Source organism: Prorops nasuta, unplaced genomic scaffold, assembly GCF_024137725.1.
Source record: "Prorops nasuta isolate Cenicafe-Biocafe unplaced genomic scaffold, Cenicafe_Pnas_1.2 PNAS00002, whole genome shotgun sequence".
Taxonomy (NCBI): domain Eukaryota; kingdom Metazoa; phylum Arthropoda; class Insecta; order Hymenoptera; family Bethylidae; genus Prorops; species Prorops nasuta.
The window spans coordinates 3,403,437-3,422,488 of NW_027116799.1; the positions used below are offsets into that span (position 1 = coordinate 3,403,437).

Genomic DNA, 19,052 nt, shown 5'->3' on the forward strand with positions numbered 1-19,052 from the left:
TGAAAGGCAGCGTTGCGTTTAGGTTCGAAGGAGTGAATAGAGGCGAAAGAGAAGGGTATGCAGAAAGGAAACGGATTTTATACCGCTAGTCGCTTAAAGAAGAGGGAAGCGAGCCAGGGAGTACGTATTAAGAGTTATTTAGCCAAGCGAATCGATTCGCCGCAACTTATTTTTAATCGAATAATTTTTAGCCCGCTTGAGAAAACAAGGTTGTGGCGATACTCCGGTGATTCCTAACGCTTCCAAACAAGCTGCGTCCACAGCCTGTATCGTCCCTTTTCTTCCATTTTTCTTATCAATTAAGCATCGTTAGTCCGCGAGCTATAAAAGCCATAACTAGTATTAGTTTTATAACCTTGCGCTGCGAGGTGCAATTGGCAGAGTTAAAACCGAGGAAAAAACAGAAGAGAAACTTTTGAAAGAAAATAACCGAGTTTAAGAGAATTTTCAGCTGCTTTTAATGATTCCGTTTATGGCGGATGGGAGGAGAAGTGTCCGACTGTAATTCACCGAAGAAATATTTCTTTTCCCAATGGGAATTAAACGTTATATATTTTGCAAGTTTCGTGCCCTCCGCTAATAGCGATCGAGCGAGCGCGTGGCGTGCGTTGGACGTGGATGGAACGAACCTGATAGGAGGAGATAGCTAACTGCACCCTGAAGGAGCTCGAATCTGCTGTACATGACTCACGGACGCGCTGACTGGGTTGTCACCGCGACGCGACACGCGAGATCTCCCCGCTGCGTTATCACTTTGGTGGCAGCATAGCTAACACGCGCTTACGCAAAGCCACATTTCTTGCACACACACACACACAGAGGTGAGACGACGAGCCCCGAACGAGGCATTAACGCATCACGGCACATGGGCAACTGAATCGAGTCGCACACGAGCGAGAAAGAATACACAAAACTTGTGCGCAGACGCATCTACGCAACCACTTGGCTTCCTCGAGTCGAGCAACGGTCCAACCAACCAACCAATCAACCATCAGCGCGATATATAGCTATAGCACTGGCTCAACGTTTGCACGTTACAACTGCTGGCACACGTGACACACACACACGCGCGCACACACTAGTAATCCCCTCCTCGCTCCTTCCCTTGTTCTTTCTTCCTTTCTGCACATACGCGCTTCCTTCTGATATCCAAGGTCACTCGCTCGAACAAACGCTTACGCAATCCACGATTAACCATTCTCACTTGGATCCACCTAGCAATCCACTCTCATACCGAATATATGTACGTTCTTCTCCAATAACCAAAACACACGGCTAAGCAGCGAGTGCACGGTTTACGTTACGCTTCCTGGAAATCTTTGGCATTCCGTTGTGGTTGAGTCGAACGACGCGATTCGGCGAAGAAAGGGGAGAGGTAGGTTTGTGTAGAGAACGCTCGGCCAAGTGGAATCGAGGCGTTTTGTTTTGCGTTGGTCAGAGTGGTTGTCGTCGTTGGGGGAAGAAACCAGTGTGCAGGAAATTGCGCGTTGCGAGGAGGAAACGCGCCGAGTTGCTCGGTCGTGCTCGCAGCGAGACTGCTCGATTGGCCGACGACGAAGCGAGGTGTAAGCCGTAAGGTACTAAGGTCGAACAGGACCGAGCTGTCCGAAGGCGAGCGCGAGCCAGCCGGTGGTCACCGCCGGTAGTGGCGAGATTGGTGAGAAGACTGAGTTAACCGAGAGGTGAGGGCCGCCGCACGCCGCGCCGCTTGCCTCGTGCGCCTCTGGTGCCCGGTGTGGCTCTGCCGAGTCGGCCAAGTCCCCCCTCTCTACGTAGTAAACGTACTGACAAAGAAAGCCAAGCAAGCAGCAGAGGAGAGCAGGCCCATTTGCTACTTGTACATACTTGCCGCTTGCTCTCTGTCTCGAACTCAACTATACCCCCCAATACCCTTCCTCCTTCCATGCCTGCTGCTGCATAGTGCATGGCTGCCATAGCTGTATATACAGCACCGCCAACCGGCGATCTCGCTTCGTGCGCTCGATCGTTTGTTCCTCGCCTCCTGCTTGCCTACTTTTCTACCAGCTTTGCTAACGACACTCGCCGACAGCCCTGCTTCTGTCCCCCACCGCGCCCCTCTCTATTTCTCCCTCTCTTCCCGCAAAACACACACGATTCGTTCCTCGTGCAACTGCCGCTACCCACCCTTCCCGAATTCTACTGCCACTTCCCTACTACACCACTCTCTCTCTCTCTCTCTCTCTCTCTCTCTCTCTCTCTCTCTCATAACCCTTCTCCCTATACAGGCTTCGACGCTCGAGACGCTCCGAAGAATACACGTAAGAAAACATTAGCATTTATCTCGGTAACTATTAAAGATATTGACATTTTTTATAAGACCTTTTCGAAAGCAAATGCTTGGAGCATTCGAAAAGGTCCTGTGAAAAAACTTCGTATCTCTTATGGTTAGGGAGATATACGCGTCTTTGTGCTTCTATATGCTATGGATGTTTTTCAATGACCGGTAATGTTTACGTGTGTCGTAATAACTTTCGCAGGCGAAGGCATAATTGCTGCTTGGTATAAACACTGATAAATATAGAATTTCTTCTATTGACTATAACATTTTATGATAAACGCGAACGTTATAAATACAAGTTAGAAGCTCCTTTGTCATTTGGAGTATTTCTTTCAAAATATCAAGATTAAGCAGCGCTTGCATCTTATTCCGTCGCAGCAATAAACGATTGGCAATTTGTGTTGGCTCAGCGTGTCAAAGTGCAACGATCATTAACATAAATAGTCGGCGATTGAGCAAACGACTTTTTTTGCAATTAATTATATTATTAACCATTACGAATAGTGTGGAGCTCTAGAGACACTCGAAGCGTTTCGTGCAAGTCGAAACTAGAATTTTCTCTTCTTTTACTTAAACTTATTGAAAGAAATTCTTCGCACGCGTGCAGGAAGGATTGTCCTACGTCCGAGTAGTCGTTAACCCGGATACGTATAGGATCCTTCGCTGGTTTAGAATAGCTTAAAACCTAACGCCTCGAGAAACACTCCATTAAAAAAAAAAGTAGTATCGATAAAAACTGGTAAATAGTATGTACAAAAAGCTGTGTTAATTCTCGACTCCTGGATTGACATTTTCGAGTATTCCACAACAAACAGCCACATTTTAAAGAGAACTATATCCTCGTACAAATTGAAAAAATCCTATCGTACAGATATAATATTTAATGTGAAATTTCTGATAAATATTAAAGTTAGCTGCTAATCGTCCAAAGAAAAATTATTACACTTGACTTTGATCGTTTCGGTACAATGCTGCCCGTTGTAATCATGCGCGCGGACGAAAGGTTTAAACGATTCTAACCTAGTATGCGCGCACGGACTCGCTCGCGCGCGCACGCTTGTCTGTGTGCGTCGTCTTCGCTCAGCATTATCGTGTGTCACGCGTTATAATTCTGCCTTTGTCCTCGTATACTTATTTTAAAGTGACTTTATCATCATTTTCACCGTATGGGACTTTGTCGATTCTTACTATACGCAAGACATAAAAATTATAAGATTCGTTTCATTCACTCGCGCGGACTTTGCTGCGATGTAAATTACACATTCGAGCTCGGTTATTGAGACACGAAAAGCTGCCAGTTGTCAAGGAATACGTGCGTAGAGTTGCTCTTTACTATTTTTATTTTTACAAAACTTTTTACGTATTCTACATTTTACTGCAATGTGTACGAATACATATAGCCCTTTTTAGGTAGGGCTATCAAGGTGCACGAGCCACGCCAGACGGTCGACAAACCAGCACCTGTTTCATCAGACACGACCGACCAGCTTGAGCCCATCATGCTGCTCAGACCTTTCTTTCTTTCCCCATTATTTTCATCATTCTGTGCACATCCTTATTACGTTTCAAATTTATTTATATTCCGAGTGCATAAAATATTCAATTTATTTAACTATTTAAGGTAAAAATATTTCTTATAATTATATACTTGCTATTCAGAGTTATTGTTTATTAAAATGAACAAAACTGATGTCACCACTGGTAAATCCCCCCTCCCCCCTATTATCTCTTTTGGAGTAAGTTTGCAGTTTTCAGTAAGACTCGTTTAAACTTCCACAAAAGAACTCCCGCCAATGAGAGACCTCTGGATGGGGAAATGGAGTCTGAGTGGAAAACATTGGCTAGAGAATAAATTCGTCGAGACTAATAGGATTCGTCGAAACATAGAATTTTTAATCCTTTCGCAACTTTACAATTGTGGGGTAAATTAAAAATTTTATAAGCTTCCTTCTTAAAGTCTCCTTTTATTTCGTTCGGCCACCAACTAATCTTACATCTCTGATGTAACTCGGTATACTGCACTGATTTATGTAATAGCTATTTTTTGTTTTATCTTAAATGTTTGTTTTCAGCAATTTCACGTTGACTCGTCATCGGTTAAGCAGGATAATTCAGCTACGTAGCAGAGAGTGTAACTATACAGGGTGTACCACTTAAAACGCCCCAGAGCGTAAGTACAGAAACACGTGTATTTTTTTAATTATAAGATATATTCAATTTTTGCATGACTTTTTCCAAAGCAAAAAACAAGAGACTCCGAAAAGGTCCTATGCAAAAATTGAATATCTCTTACAGTTAAAAAGATACGCGTGTTTTTGTATCTATGTTCTGGGGCGCTTTAAGTAGTACACCCTGTATAATTACTTGTATATTTAATAAAGGGATGATTGGGTAGAGATGCAAATTTTCAGTACACAAGTAGGTTAGCATTAGGTCGAGTTATACGGTTAAGACTGCGATCAATCGATACTCGGTGAAGGCCGTACAAGCTTCTCGAGTTTTAGCATTCGTTTATTTTTCCTATTGTTCGTCTATTCGTCATAGATTAGGCATCCCACTGGGTTTCCTATCATGCCTGCCTTTGCCTCCCATCCTATACTTCTAATTCTCTATTTTTGGCTGCTTGCTCACAGCGAATCGAATATGCGATGCATCGCATGCTTCGCATCGACCAGATTCTCAGTCGCACTGATATTTTCCCAATAGACAAATCTGAAGAGACAATCGAGGCACCAGCTGCAAATTTCCTAACCGACTGTACCAAAAATATTCCAACTTCATATATTTATTAATTCTTGCAAAATATATTTATAAAACATTCGCGCACACACACACACACACACGACACAACTTCTATTTTTACTTTTGTTATTTGACAGCAGATTATTGGTGTACAATCCAATTTCCTAATCGAGAGTGAGAGTGGAAGCATTTAGAAACTATAAAACGCTTTAATCGAGTCGTTGGAATCATTTGCTTTGTTTCCAAAGGAGAAAATAAGTGCGGTGAATGAATTGTCATTTCGCTTCATCGCTGACTTCCGGTTGATTAGCATTTGTCCAACGGCACACTACCGTCTTATAAATAATCATCCGCGCTGACCCCTATCCTGCAGTGTGGCACTGGGAAACCGGTGCTTTTCCAACAAAATGTTTAGAGTAAATTTCGAAAAAGACTAATTCGTCTGGTTTGAAGTTGTCGGAACTATGAAATACGGTTTGAATTTTTAATCAGACGAGGTACAGGAAATGTTGGAATATGAAAATGGACGGAAAATTGATTGGGGGCTAACGGGATATATCCTGATGGGTGGAAGCTATTGATTGGATCGATCCATACACAGGAAGAACGCCTGTCTCCGCGCGTGCAGTGTTTTCTTGTGTTTCGCGTTTGATAATAGAAAGTAAATCAAGACGTCATTTGTCGTCAGTCGGTTGCATCGACTCGCTTCGCCTGGGGCACGTCAATGTGTCAGCGCACATGTGATTGAACGCTATTAAATTGGCAGACGGTGGATGATCAGATGCCATTCGGTTGATAGAAGTATTGGCCAAGTGCGATCCGAGAAGCTATTCTCCGATTGGTCGAAAAATAACCTAGTGCTTTTTATCGAATTTAAGGTAAACAATAATTCTGTGCGCGATCCATAATTACTATATGTATAGTGCATCTTTCTCCACCTTGTCTATATTCCAAATCCTAACTTTGTAAACAAAAGCAACAATCTGAGAGTCGTGATGAGAGAATTAATATATATATGTCACTGGGAAAAATCCTTTAACCTTCACTCGTTTTTTCGTCCCTTTTATCGGATAAAGGGATTTTCCGAGTTCCTTTGACACACTATTCACCGTACTGCTATGTATACTTAAATGAAAATCCAATGTACCGTGTGTAAAACAAGCCAATAGCGACGACTCGGTTAGGATTATCGAGTTAATTAATCGAGTTACAAAATCTGGCTTCTGGATCGACTTCAAGCGACATTCTATAAAGCTCTTCGAGAAGGGCCTGTAAAACGAGGAGTTTGAACGTTATTTCACTTGCGTTGTGAAAATTTGATGAATTCTATAAAAACCTCGTCTGCTTTAATCTTTGAAGAAACCGAGTGAAAAATCAGAAATATCCCCAAATAGAGCAAAATTAACTCGACTGGATTAATCCACGTTCCATGCAAATTAATAATAGCAGATTGAACGTATAAATTTGATATCAGCGTTTGACGAATCGGTTTAACGAAATTCGACGAGGGATTTAATTAGCATTAGTAATGATAAAACGATATTATAAACTGCATATTTAAATAAATTATTACTCTGTAAGATTCTTATCCCAACGAGTCAATGTCGAAGGTGAGTTTGCTCTCTTGCAAGAGTCTATTCGCTTGATCTTTAAGACTGTTTAATTAAAAAGTGAGTAGTTATTAAAATGCGAATCAGTGAAAGTTTGCTCCACTTTCTAATCGATATTACAGAACAGAAAGAGATATCGAGAGAGTTTGGCGTCAAAGGGTAGTCTCGTTATTAATCGCTGTAGGATTACTCATTATCGAGCAAGGATCACAAACAAATCAATGGGAATACAAAATTCAGCTGTATATTTTTAGACCTCGTTATTACTTTACCAATTCCTCGAGTTTCGAGCTAGTTTGAAAGCCTCTGCATATTTCAAACATAAACGCACACGTGCACGTATATGCATATATACGTGGGATCCAGGAACACACTGCACGACGCAATTATGTCGAGCTGATCTATTCCATGGAAAATTAATCTAAAATAACCACTACAGAGCGTAAATTTTTTTATATATAGTATATCCTTCTCATTTGCCAAATTATATAATAAAAATGTGTATATTTCAATGCCAGAAGAAACGTCAGGTTTATAAATAGGAGAATTGAATGGAAAAGTTTTCAGATTTTTTTTTAAAGCTGAACAACAAGAGATGCATAGGATTGTAAAATATTTTCTTCTCCCCTTTCTGTTACGTAGAAATATTTACTATCGAGAACATTAACTTCGTCATCGTTACACTTGCCAAAGGCACTATCAGCAAACTTGAATTTATCGATTTCGTTTGCTCAATACGCTTCACGCGAAGCTACTCGAGTGCTTAAATGAATGAATATTAAGTGTTTCGGAGCAGGCTCGTACTTACTACCTACTCGCTGAAATTTCATCGATGCTTCGGAGGAAAAGCGAAGCTAAGCAAACTGCGTGTAACTTCGAGCATTCTTATAATTCTATACTGTCAGCATATCTGAACCCCCCCCCCCCCTTGAGTAAAAAATTTAACATCATAAATTCGAGCAGTAAACAAATTTAATCCAGAATCGTTGGTAAAATTCAATTCAATGAAATCAGCTGTACGAATTATTCTTAATGAACGAAGCAAAAGAATGAGGGGAGGGGGGGGGGGGGGTATAATAATCAAACAGGGACATAAAAAGAGTACGTGGCACGGGACTCGAACAATTGTGAAAAACGCGTCAAAAGGGTGGAAAGTTTTGTGCCGGTGGTTTAAAGGTTTTCATGTAGCTTTTCTATACTAACTGACTGACTGAGTGAGCGAGCGAGTGAGGTAAGAGCAGCAAAGAATCTCGGAACCAATTTTCTTCTATCCGAGCACTGGTGGTGCGAGGTGAGACACCGTGCGTGCGTGGGATGAAGCGAATTGAGGCAGATTGGAAAGGGAGAGATATGGTGGGGGAGGGGGGGGGGGGGAGTAGAGAGAAGGAAGGAAGGAAGGAAGGAAAAAGGAAGCAAAGCAAACAAACGAGAAAGAGAGAGAGTGGGGGGGGGGGGGGGGAGTGATAGAAGCTATAAGGACACGCTTGGTAGTGGTAGTGGTAGTGTTGTTGAGGTTGGTGCTCGCTATTGGGACTGGCTGGAGCTGGCGCACTAGAGCGGCGATAGGCGTTCAACTGGGATATATGCTGGCAGAGGATGCTGGTTCGTTGGTTTCCATGACAACCAGCAGCACCTACTCGTCACATCGCCCCCTCGCAGTCACTGCCATTCCTGGCCCTGGCGCATAATGCTGTAGTCAGACAAGGACGATAAAAGCTCGACACTAGAATTTCGTTGAAGCAAGAGATTCGAACGAGTAATGAGGATGAAAGCTGTATAGCATAGCTGTGCAGCTCTAAATGGGAGAGAGAGAGAGAGAGAGAGAGAGAGAGAGAGAGAGAGAGAGAGAGGAGTAGAGGAATATCCAAATTGTATATATATATATATATATGCTTAAAAATGAACAAAACGGATGAACAAACTTCGGAGAATTCATGAATCGCTATATTGTGCTCTCAAAGCAAACTCATGTGTATCTATATATATGTACATATATAGTACAGTATACACGTGTCGTATATGCGGTATTCACAGAAAATTCCAGATCTAGCTTTCTTTCTTTTTCTCATCCAGTTTCCGCTCACGTCGATGCGGTTTCGTCGTCGGGTATCGATTGACATCTATTTTTAAATTCTGCCTAGATTTCTACTTTTAAAATACAAGGAATTTTTTTTTTTTTTTTCCCCACCACTCGTCGATCAGAAAGCAATTTATAAGTTTCGTAACCTTTCACGACCAACTGATCTACAATGCGTGTTAAAATAACGAGTTTTAAAAAGCAAAGTTAATAAAATGACTTGACTGAAAGGTGATAATAGGGACAAAAATGGTGCAGGATCCCAGGAGAAAATGAGGAAAGTTTATTGGACGCACGGAGATTTTTAAAGCAATTTCATCGATTGAAAATCGCTGATCCGAACGTTAAGAAAATTCAGTCGTTTCGGGGATTGGGATTAATTAGCTTAATTGGAGTATAGGGAATATTTTAATTGTTTAATCATTACATTTCGTTTAATTACTGGTAAATAGGAAAGAAAGTATAATTATCGTAAATTCATTCTTTGTCCTTGGTAAAAAAGTGGAAAGAAAATAATTGAATTTATCGCAATTGACTTAAATTGCTCATCTTTGTTGTGCTATACTCTAAATAATAATAATATTAGTTGACATTAATTTTTTATCGTGTAATATACTTTGACTTGTATAAAAATTAATAAACAAATTATTGAATAAAATAGGATAAAATTGGTGGTACATACATTATTAAATCTTTCGTGTAAATGGGATTTCGGATTTCATCCTCATCTTATCGTTATAATGCAGTTGATTCTTAGGGGCAGGAGGGGGGGGGGGGGAGCCTTGTCAAATGGTTAATTCATGAAACTCAGGCCAGCTTAAAAAATGTCCAATTTCAATGAATCTCCATACTTTACGAGTGACTGAAGTGTGAAAGTCTTCTATCTTCGCTCCCTTGTAATTATATAATTTACTAAATTAATTAGAAATTAGAAAAGAAGAACATTGGAATTAATCGTGGTAGTGGCGGGGAATTCTTACGAATGTGCAGAAGAAATGAACAAAAACGCATTTGCCCATTTGTATATAGCTATATCGTTAACACTAACGAATTAAAGTATTTTTATGCGTGGAGAAATAATTGGCAAGCTGTGTTATACATTTGTTTCAATGGAACTCAAAAAATCGTTATTATCGGTTAATCTTTACTAAAATATTATTTCCCACATATCCTGCATTTTGTACAAATTTCACTCGCAATTAGCTTTATCGACCTTTAGAAATAAAAATCCATTTAACCGTAAAATCACAGCTTTGTTTAATATCACTTTTTGTACAATCACTTTTGTCCATTATATTTAATAGTTTTCAGACGACTGTTTATGTAACTAATTTGCAACGATTAGCCGTTTAAAGGTATTCATTGTAAATCTCGAGCGTTTAAATTGCAAAAAGTGAAATTTTAAAAAGTCGGATTTTATTGGTTCAGGATTTCCTTTTGGGAGGCAAGATTGATTGTTTCTACAGCAATAAAGAGAAAACAAAAAGGTTACTTACGAGGCTTTGCTACTTCTGACGGGGAGACTTCTGTTAGCTGTAAAATAAAAACATTTTTTTGTTTGTTCCATTTGATAAAGTTTATAGTACAAAGTGTCAATTTAATATCATTATGTTTAACAAAAAAAAAATTCTTATCATCCTACACTATGAGTTTAACAATTTTATAAATATCGTGAATTTTTAAATAGATCCATGATCATTACTGAAAATTAATGAAACTAACGATTCACTTTAAATTCGAAGAAGATTGCTGACTTGCGAAATGAAACAATTCGAAAGAATCATGTTTCTCGTTGATGAAGAATATATTACAGTTTACTCTATTCCACGTAACAATAGTAAAGTTGCAATTTTGCGGATCACGCACCGACGAAAAAAATGTTTGACAAATACCGCTACTATTAATAGATTATAATTAAATAGCACAGTGTAATATGATTACCTTGGCCAATGTAGGATTAAACGTGAATTTCGATTCAAGCTCCTTTCTCGGCGTTTGAGCGATCGCCGTTAAAGGTGTGGGAGGCATGGTCATTTCCTGAAATAAACAATAAGATATAGATATACAAAGTACACTATTATTAGCACGATGATAAATTTTCGTCGAACGATTAAACAAATTTCTCTATAAATACATAAATGGAAGACCATGCACAAAAAAACTAATATATAGCACTACTCTTAAATACATGTAAACGCAGCAATATAGCTATAGAACATTAAAAATTTGTATAAAATTTAAATCCCACTTAAAATCCCATTTATGCACAATAAATATTTCCTAAAAAACTCTCAAGAGAGATTTAAATTTTACAAAAATAAAGTTATATCAGTTTAGAAGATTCCTTGTCGAAATGGAGTACATATATATGTATATGTAAACAGGAGTGAGAAGCGCGTAGAGTGGCAGACACGTGGAATTTGCTCGACGTAAACAAATCGGACGGAATCATCTGACGTAATCGGGGCGCTCCAGTTGCGGAAGGCAGGTCTTACGCAAGAGCGTGCATCATCCCGATCGACCCCCCCCCCCCCCCCCCCTCGAACCAGAACCACCACTAATTCTTACAACAATATCAATTGCTCGCGCACGCAACAGCAACAATTACGAACAATTATATCCGTTCCTCGATCGTCTTCATTTTCATTCTCACCTCGCGTTGTACAAGTATCGACTCTTGTTTCATTTATATCCATTTATATTCATTCAGCGTTCTTACGCGTGTTACTCTTCCGTAAGTTGGCTCGTTTAATTTTTCAATGTCAAATTCTACCGAGCTTTCAACTATTGCAGCATTAAGAGGACGAGAACGGGCTGTGGAAGGTATCGGGATAGGAATTCAAACGATGCTTGATTAGTTTTCTTACTCAACTGCCAAGGTTTTCTCGTTGTTGTATTTCTTGTAAATTTCAAACACGGGGAAATTGATTTTGAAGGGGCGGGGGTAGGTATATAAGTTTACAACGTATTTTTCTGTGTACGGACGACATAAAATGCGTGAGAATGCAAAGTTGGAAAGAACGGAGAATGCAGCGCGCCAAACGAAATGCGTTTTCAGGAGCGAATCGTTGGAGACCGATTCATTGACCCGTCGCGTCGAGACGTCCGCCGTCGACGCCGAACAAAGAGCACCGCGAGACAAAAGCTCTCGTTGAGTACTCGAAACGAACGCCACGCTGGCTCCCCCCCCCTCCCCCCCTCCGCTTTCTCCACCCTTCCCGAATACAACAACGTTCGCCAAAATCAAGGCAGTGATATTCCCCTAAATTAACCATTCTTTTGCTTCTTTCTCCGCTCGACGATTATACTATAATAGCTTCTCGTTACTTCCACAAACGCCTAACTCGATAATTCTCTATGTACAGTGTCTCGATCATTTTAAAAATACTTTTTTTAGTGTCAAAAATTTCTTACGAGAGTATTCTATGGTGATTAAAATTTATTATTACCTTACTCGGCGATAATGGAGGAGAGCAACAATTTTAACCATTTTTTCACGCTTAAGATGCAAGGTAGAGAGGTGCAGCAGCGAGGGAACGCAAAATGTCAAATGCATTTAATATTCGAGTGCACTCGGAAACAACTCCGGTGTACGTGGCACGCGCACTGCATGAAAACTTTCATCGACCGAGGAGCCAGCGTAAGTTAAGGAAAGGTGTGGTAAGGTAATGTTTACGTTAGAGATAAAATAGAGTGGGGGGGGGAGTTAGGCAAAGACAGGATAGAGGGAAGAGAAAAAATGAGATTTATGCCCAAGAAGAGAACTCGCGGGAGGTTGAGGGGAAGAATATTGATTTCTTTTGTTTCCTTTGCGAGTAAAAATCTGTTGTACACTGATTGACGAAATATTTTGCTTTTCGCAACGCGGCATTTTTCCAGCAGGATAATAAAGAAGACAATTAGGAAGAGGCTCGACTAGGAATTATTACCGCAATCGCAAAGTGTAATTTTGGTTCTTTCAGGGCACTTAATTGGCTTTCGCAATTGGAGGTTCTGGCGAGTTGACGACGCGTCGAGCGTGTAAAAGTTATGTGGTAATCCAACGTCCATGATCCTAATTATGCCGTGATCTCGAGGAGTACGTACTAGCTAGGGTGAGAAATGTTTACCCCGTTGGTTCATTTTTGCTTCAAACGCCCCAACAATCTGCTGTATTTTCTCTCAAAAATCTCTTTAAAGGTCAATGGCCTTTAAACCACCGTTGGTCCTCGTCGAGGAAGAATAAACGTTAGCGATATCCACAGAGTAATAAAGAACGGATTACGTAGACAAAAAACAGATACACAAACTTATACCATGAAGAAGCTATGATCTCGAGAAGCATATATATTAGTCAGAACGAGAGACATTTACTATTGACTCATTCTTGTTCCAAAAGCCTCAACAATGTATCAAATAGTTGCTCAAAAATCTTTTCAAAGTTCAATGACCTTTTTTAAACCACTGTTGGTTCTCGTCTACGAAGAATACGCGTTATCAATATCCAAAGTGTGGACTCGCAAAGACAAAAAGACCGAAATTTATGCCACGACGAATATTGCAGTGACAGAGCGAGTTAGTATAGAAGAAAAATAAATGGAAAATGATAATCCATGGGAGGAGCGGAGCAGAGTGGAGGAACGGTGAGCGAGCAAGTTCGAAGATGGTTGCGAGGGCGGCAGCGGTTGCTGCACGGCGTCGGAAACAGTGGCCAGTGCAATTAGCAGCAGCATTTACGATGCCTACTGGTGCAACTCGTATTTTCCCACGGGCAGAGCCGTGAGAATAATTCATGGCGCTGGGCTCCTACGGAGACTACCGAGTCCACTACTGACATTGCTGTGCCGCCGCGCCGTTGCCGTCTGCCAATGGCCAACCTTCCCTTTCCGGAATCACAGAACGAACCGTCCACCCGGTAGAAATGCTATCGCCGTAAATTTCAGCTGAAAGTGGAAAAGCCGCGAGATTAAAGGAGTGGGAGTAGCGCGTGTATCGACCCCCGCCGGCGAGTCGCTCTTTCTCCATCCTTCCTCATACCTATACATAGTCTCTAGCTACAAATATTACTCCTGCAGGAGAAGAAGCTGATTTTCTTCAGACTAATTTTACCAAATTACCCGCGAACCTGTCATCGCGTCTAATGCGTAATATCAAATGCACAATTGAATTATAAGCGAGGGTTGTAGGGAATGAGTGTGGAAGTATCCGTGTGAATTTTGATTGTGTGGATACAAGGGATAAAAAGGCAATAGCGTTCTTATTGGAGGGGACTGGAAACTAGAGCGAGTCTCGAGAGGGGAGAATCGACGAGTTGTTTATTCTTTGCTTCGTTACTTTAAAATCTAAAGGTGCGATTGATTCGCAAAAAAATATTGCCATACTCTACTACTGTAATCTATATCACAGTTAATCCAAGTACTAATTTAATTCGCCGAAATAAGTATACGAGTTAAGAGTGTCAACGTCGATAAACTTGAATATATAATAAAAAATAAATAAAAGGGGCAAAATAAATTCTTGCCTCGAGAATAAGATATAAAAAAATAATATCCTGGGTAAATCTAACTTTAGAACCGAATCCCAAAAAAATCACTCTGCTACCCAAGTTTAACTGTTGAAAAAACCATATTGCCCAACTTAAGTCCCGATTAATTGTTAACAAGATTGTCATACTCCATAGCACGGTTGATCGACGCGCGAAAATCAATTTAGCGAAAGAGGTATATACGTACATATGTGCAAGTCGGTGGTAATAAGGCGAATAAAGTTGTAGCTGTGCAGTGTCGTAGTGATACTACACGGAAATGCGATTACTCGCTGATGGAAATGGGCAGTAACCGCAGGAGCACGTGACTCAAAGCAAAGAGACTCGAAACAACTGATTTCTCGCAGGCTGACTCGGGAGAGCAGCTCCAACGAGGAATTCAATTTCAATGTTTCGCCACACGGAGCAGCACACGTTTGCGCAACAATTAAATTGCGTTATAGTCTTATCGAGCGAAAGAGCCTCGAGGAAGAATAATTGTAATCTTGGGTTCGCGCGGTTGCGAGAGGAGGTTCGCTTGTAAGATACAGATACGTATCGATGCAACGAGATAAGAAGAGGAGGAAGAAGGCTGAAGCAAACTGGTTTATGGTTTCGAATAGAAACACATTTATAACCTACATAGCATATCGATATACATGGAGGATCCTTAGATCGATCATCGTTTCGACCGGATGTGACGTGGCGTTACAATTTATAGGGACCAGGGCAAAAACCGGATTTTACAATGATATTTCAATTTCTTCTTTTATTTCATTCGAAAATAGTCTTTTCATTTTTTCTTAGCGTTTGAATCAAATTTTTTTTTAATTGTAAATTCGATGCAAAATTTTATTCAAATTGTTGACATTTAATTTTTTCTTATTCTTGTATAGAGTAAAAATCTTAATTTTGCCCTTGTCTTCTTCGGAAGTATTTTAGAAATTTTATGGATTTATGTACAAACACGTTTGTAATGTATAGTAGGTATTTATATATATACGGGATAAGGAAATTGATGATGAATTATCAGGTTGACCGGATTTAACGTAACATTTACCATTTATACGCAAGTGTTTCTATAACTTTAAACACAAACCTCTGGTCAAATTGTGCGCAAAGCGAGAAAGGTATGCACACACACACACACACACACACATGGAAAATTCATTTACGAATTCTTGAGATTGGTACGTAGAGGATAATCAGATTGATGATCAATTATCAATTTAACCGGATTTAACGTAACATTATCATTAACACACAAGTATTTCTGTAACGTTAACAAACTTGTGGTTAAATCGCGCGCAAAGCGAGAAAAGTATGCAATGCGTCTATGAATCCTTGAGAGCTCGAGGCCAAACTTTCTATTAGTTCCATGGTCGCAACAAGGATTTACGAGCTTTAAGAGCATGAAACAAGTTTATATACTTCTCTCTAGCATCTCTTATAAATAAACATTATATAGGCTGTTCATCATGAAATTTCTGCAATTTAAACCAGCTTTGCATCATTACTCGACGATAAATAAACTGCCATGACTTGGCTCTTCTCTCGCTAGGTAATTAAACAAAATTGTAGCGCTCTCGTTGACCTCGAGATCTAATAAAGGAAGAGGAAAGAAGATTACTAGTCAAATTAACTCTGTATATCTATATGTATATAGTGCATGTTGAGAAAGGTGCCATGTGGTAGACAGCAAGTAGAGCTCGTTGATAAATCTAATATTGAGCAGGGTCAGGGCTATACCGTGAAATCAGCGGTAAGTTTAAATTTTCATTGTGACATTCGTGCATCAAAACGAATTTCAAGAATTGACTATGACACCAGTGAAAAGGTCCAAGTATATATATACTGCTGTACAATATGAGAGTGTGGTATTCGCAGCAAGCACGAAATCGAGAAAAACGAATTTGAAATAATAGCGAAAGTTTGTTAAAATTTTAGTAATATTTGCCAACAGTCTCAAACAAATCTTGTAATTTAATAATTTATAATTTTAATTTGAATTTGTGGATTTTCTGCAGATAAAGTATTCTGAGTGGTGTAGTGGTTCAGCAAAATAGTGCAGGAAACGTTAAAGGAAGCATTGCCAACGATTGTGCATTCATGAAGCAAGCACTAAATTCCTTATTACAACAGTCTCTTCTAAGATCTCACAGCTTTTATCGATCGTCTATCTCACGAATTTTCAAGTACGTATTATTTTCTTATCTGTTTATCTAAGGCATGAAATCCTGATTATCCAGCGCAATCTGCTAAAATAATATTGCGAAATGAAACACTTTGCTAACGATACGCGTATCTATCAACACGCTTTACGCTTTCAGCAAATTAACACCACCTACAAAAGAAAAAAAAAAGAGAAACGAATGAGGAATAGTATTTACGATATTATCTCACCTTTAGAATATTTTCAAGTTCAGCCGAGTTTTCGGTCGGTCCGTGCCTCGAGTTTGGTGCCTGAAACAGTAGAAAAAAAGATTTATTAGAAACATAAAAAAATGATTTAAGTATGTTCTAAAATATTTGTATAAAAAATCCTTCAACACTGATGCAGTTTAAGCGAACGATCTCTAAATGTAGGATAGACGTCGGATTGCAAAGGAAGAGATATTTTATTAGGGGTAAAGCTGAGTAGTCGTACATTTGAAAGAAACGTTGGAACAAAAGAAGAACTATACGTAGGCATTGAATGGGTGCTGGGTAGATTTAAGAATGGGAAAGTATCTAGTAATTTTTAGCCCAAAGACATGGGAAAGAAGAGAAGAGTGAGGTAGACAAGCATTAGGGGGGGGGGGGGGGAGTGGTAAACGAAAGGGATGAGACAGATAATCGTAAAAGTGATTGGAGGGGTAGGTGAAGCTGAAATGTAAGGCTGGAGGCGAACGTTGCTGAAGAGAATGAATGAGGAGAGGGGAAAAGAATAGATTGAAGCCAAACTGATGAAGAGAGAGAGAGAGAGAGAGAGAGAGAGAGAGAAAATGTCGAGAAGGGAAAAAAGGCTAAATTTATAAAGAGATGAGAAATCGAGAGGATTCCGAAGCGTAATACGATCCTGACACATTTCCTTTTCTCAGCTCGTAAATCCAGACTAATTTCTCCAATAAGAACCGATGGTAAACGAGGCGTGTGTGTTGGTACGGGCGGTGTGTAGGAGTGATAAGGGTCGAGGGGAATCAATTTTAAGAGAATGAGGTGAGAGAGGGAAGCACTTCCCCCCCCCCCCCCTCCTCCTCTAGCACTTGGACGCTTAATTCAGTGGAGGTCCTAATTGTATAAGTAGGAGAGCCCTATAGCAGCCGGTAGAGCAAGATAGTTGCAAGGATCGCGTGGAAGAAACGCAGTGGCAAAGGACGAGGAGGAGGGGGCATCTCCGTCTGGATAAGATTCGACCAGACTCGATCGATAGTCAATCTGAATGAAATTTGCACCTCGAGGAACCGTGCGTAAGGTGCCTCGACCAGAGTCTGCAGGATTTCCATTGAAAAGCAATTGGTTTCCCGTGAAGGAACCGATTGCCGAGCGTGCGACTCTCTTTTTCCTCCCTTCGCACACCCTGAAGAGGTCTTCTTCGTCCCCAAGGAAGCGCAAAACAGCCGCTTTATTAGCCTCGAGCGATATGAAAGGCGCGGTTACTCTCAAAAATGAAACGTAACAAGGAAAGAGGAAGCCGTGGGAAAAGGATCCTCTTAACGTATATATAGAGAAAAAAGAAGCTTACGTTATCTAGAGGTAGTCTGGTGAGCTTGCTGCCAACGGTATTTAATCTAGCCGAGTTACTGCTAGACAAGGAATTGCTTTGCATGGGTTGACCCGGAGAATTAGGCGGGGGACCCTTGGCCGGGATCAAGCCATGATTACGATGGTCGTTGCTGTTACCCCCGTGCTTCACGGGCTGGCCCGGGTAACCACCCCTCCCCCCGTAGGGGGGTTTCCCGTCGGCGGGTTTGACGAAGCCACCGCGCTGCTGGTGACTCGTCGAGGACCCAATGGTGGTCGTGGTGGTCGTCGTGGTGGTGGTCACCGTCGTCGTCGCCATCAGAGTCGTCGTTATCGTTGTCGAGGATGATGATGATGACGACTGGGTCGAGGATGACGAAGAGGACGACCTTGGGCCTCCCGGCTTCTTGAATTCCTGGCCGGACGGCGAGCTCCTCGAGCTCGACACGGAGCCACCAGCGACTCTCAGTGACGAGGCTGCCGAGGAAGGTGCTGGACTAGCTGGCACTCCCTCGATCCCGAACAAACGCTTCGGCTCGTCCACCAGCAGATGCTTCACCAGCGAATAATTTCCAAGCTTAGATTGTATCTGCTGCGTGGTTCGATCTTGTGCATCTGGATTCACCTGAAACAATGTTTTAGTTAATATCTAGTCGTACATCGCGAAGCATTATTTGTCTATATATATATATATATATATATATATATATATATAGTGTAATAGGGAATATAGAAGTTTATTTGTCGAGCAATTTCGATAATCGCTCAATCTTAGCCAAGTAAAACCAGTTGTCTTAATGACTACTTGAATAGAACTAAACTGCTTGTAAAAGAATAACAAATATAGCAACGATTGTCCTTTGGACAATGGTGTATGTACGTTAGTATATATGAATGCTACGTTTGACTTTATATAGCGTGTCATAAAAAATACGGAAATTTAGAGCATCTTAGGTAAAAATTGTCAAGAGAATATTGAAATCATTTCAGTAAGCTCTAACAATAAATTCAAATTGTTTATAAGTAAACAAGGAACGTAACAACACCTGCCCTTTGGACACTAGTATTATGCCTGATATGCGTGGCCTCAACTGTGAA

At 40.6% G+C, this 19,052-nt stretch overlaps 1 protein-coding gene across 2 annotated transcripts in view; it reads right to left on the reverse strand.

The window, feature by feature from the left end:
* LOC136779066 (AF4/FMR2 family member 4-like) overlaps positions 1 to 19,052 on the reverse strand; it is a 100,102-nt gene that overhangs the window by 6,947 nt on the left and 74,103 nt on the right. For both annotated transcript variants that reach the window (XM_066736392.1, XM_066736384.1), the window contains exons 4-7: positions 17,956 to 18,579; positions 16,635 to 16,694; positions 10,670 to 10,765; positions 10,225 to 10,261 (exon numbers count right to left, since the gene is read on the reverse strand). In XM_066736392.1, the coding sequence (XP_066592489.1) occupies positions 10,225 to 10,261; positions 10,670 to 10,765; positions 16,635 to 16,694; positions 17,956 to 18,579 (817 nt within the window). The remainder of the gene's footprint in view (positions 1 to 10,224; positions 10,262 to 10,669; positions 10,766 to 16,634; positions 16,695 to 17,955; positions 18,580 to 19,052) is intronic.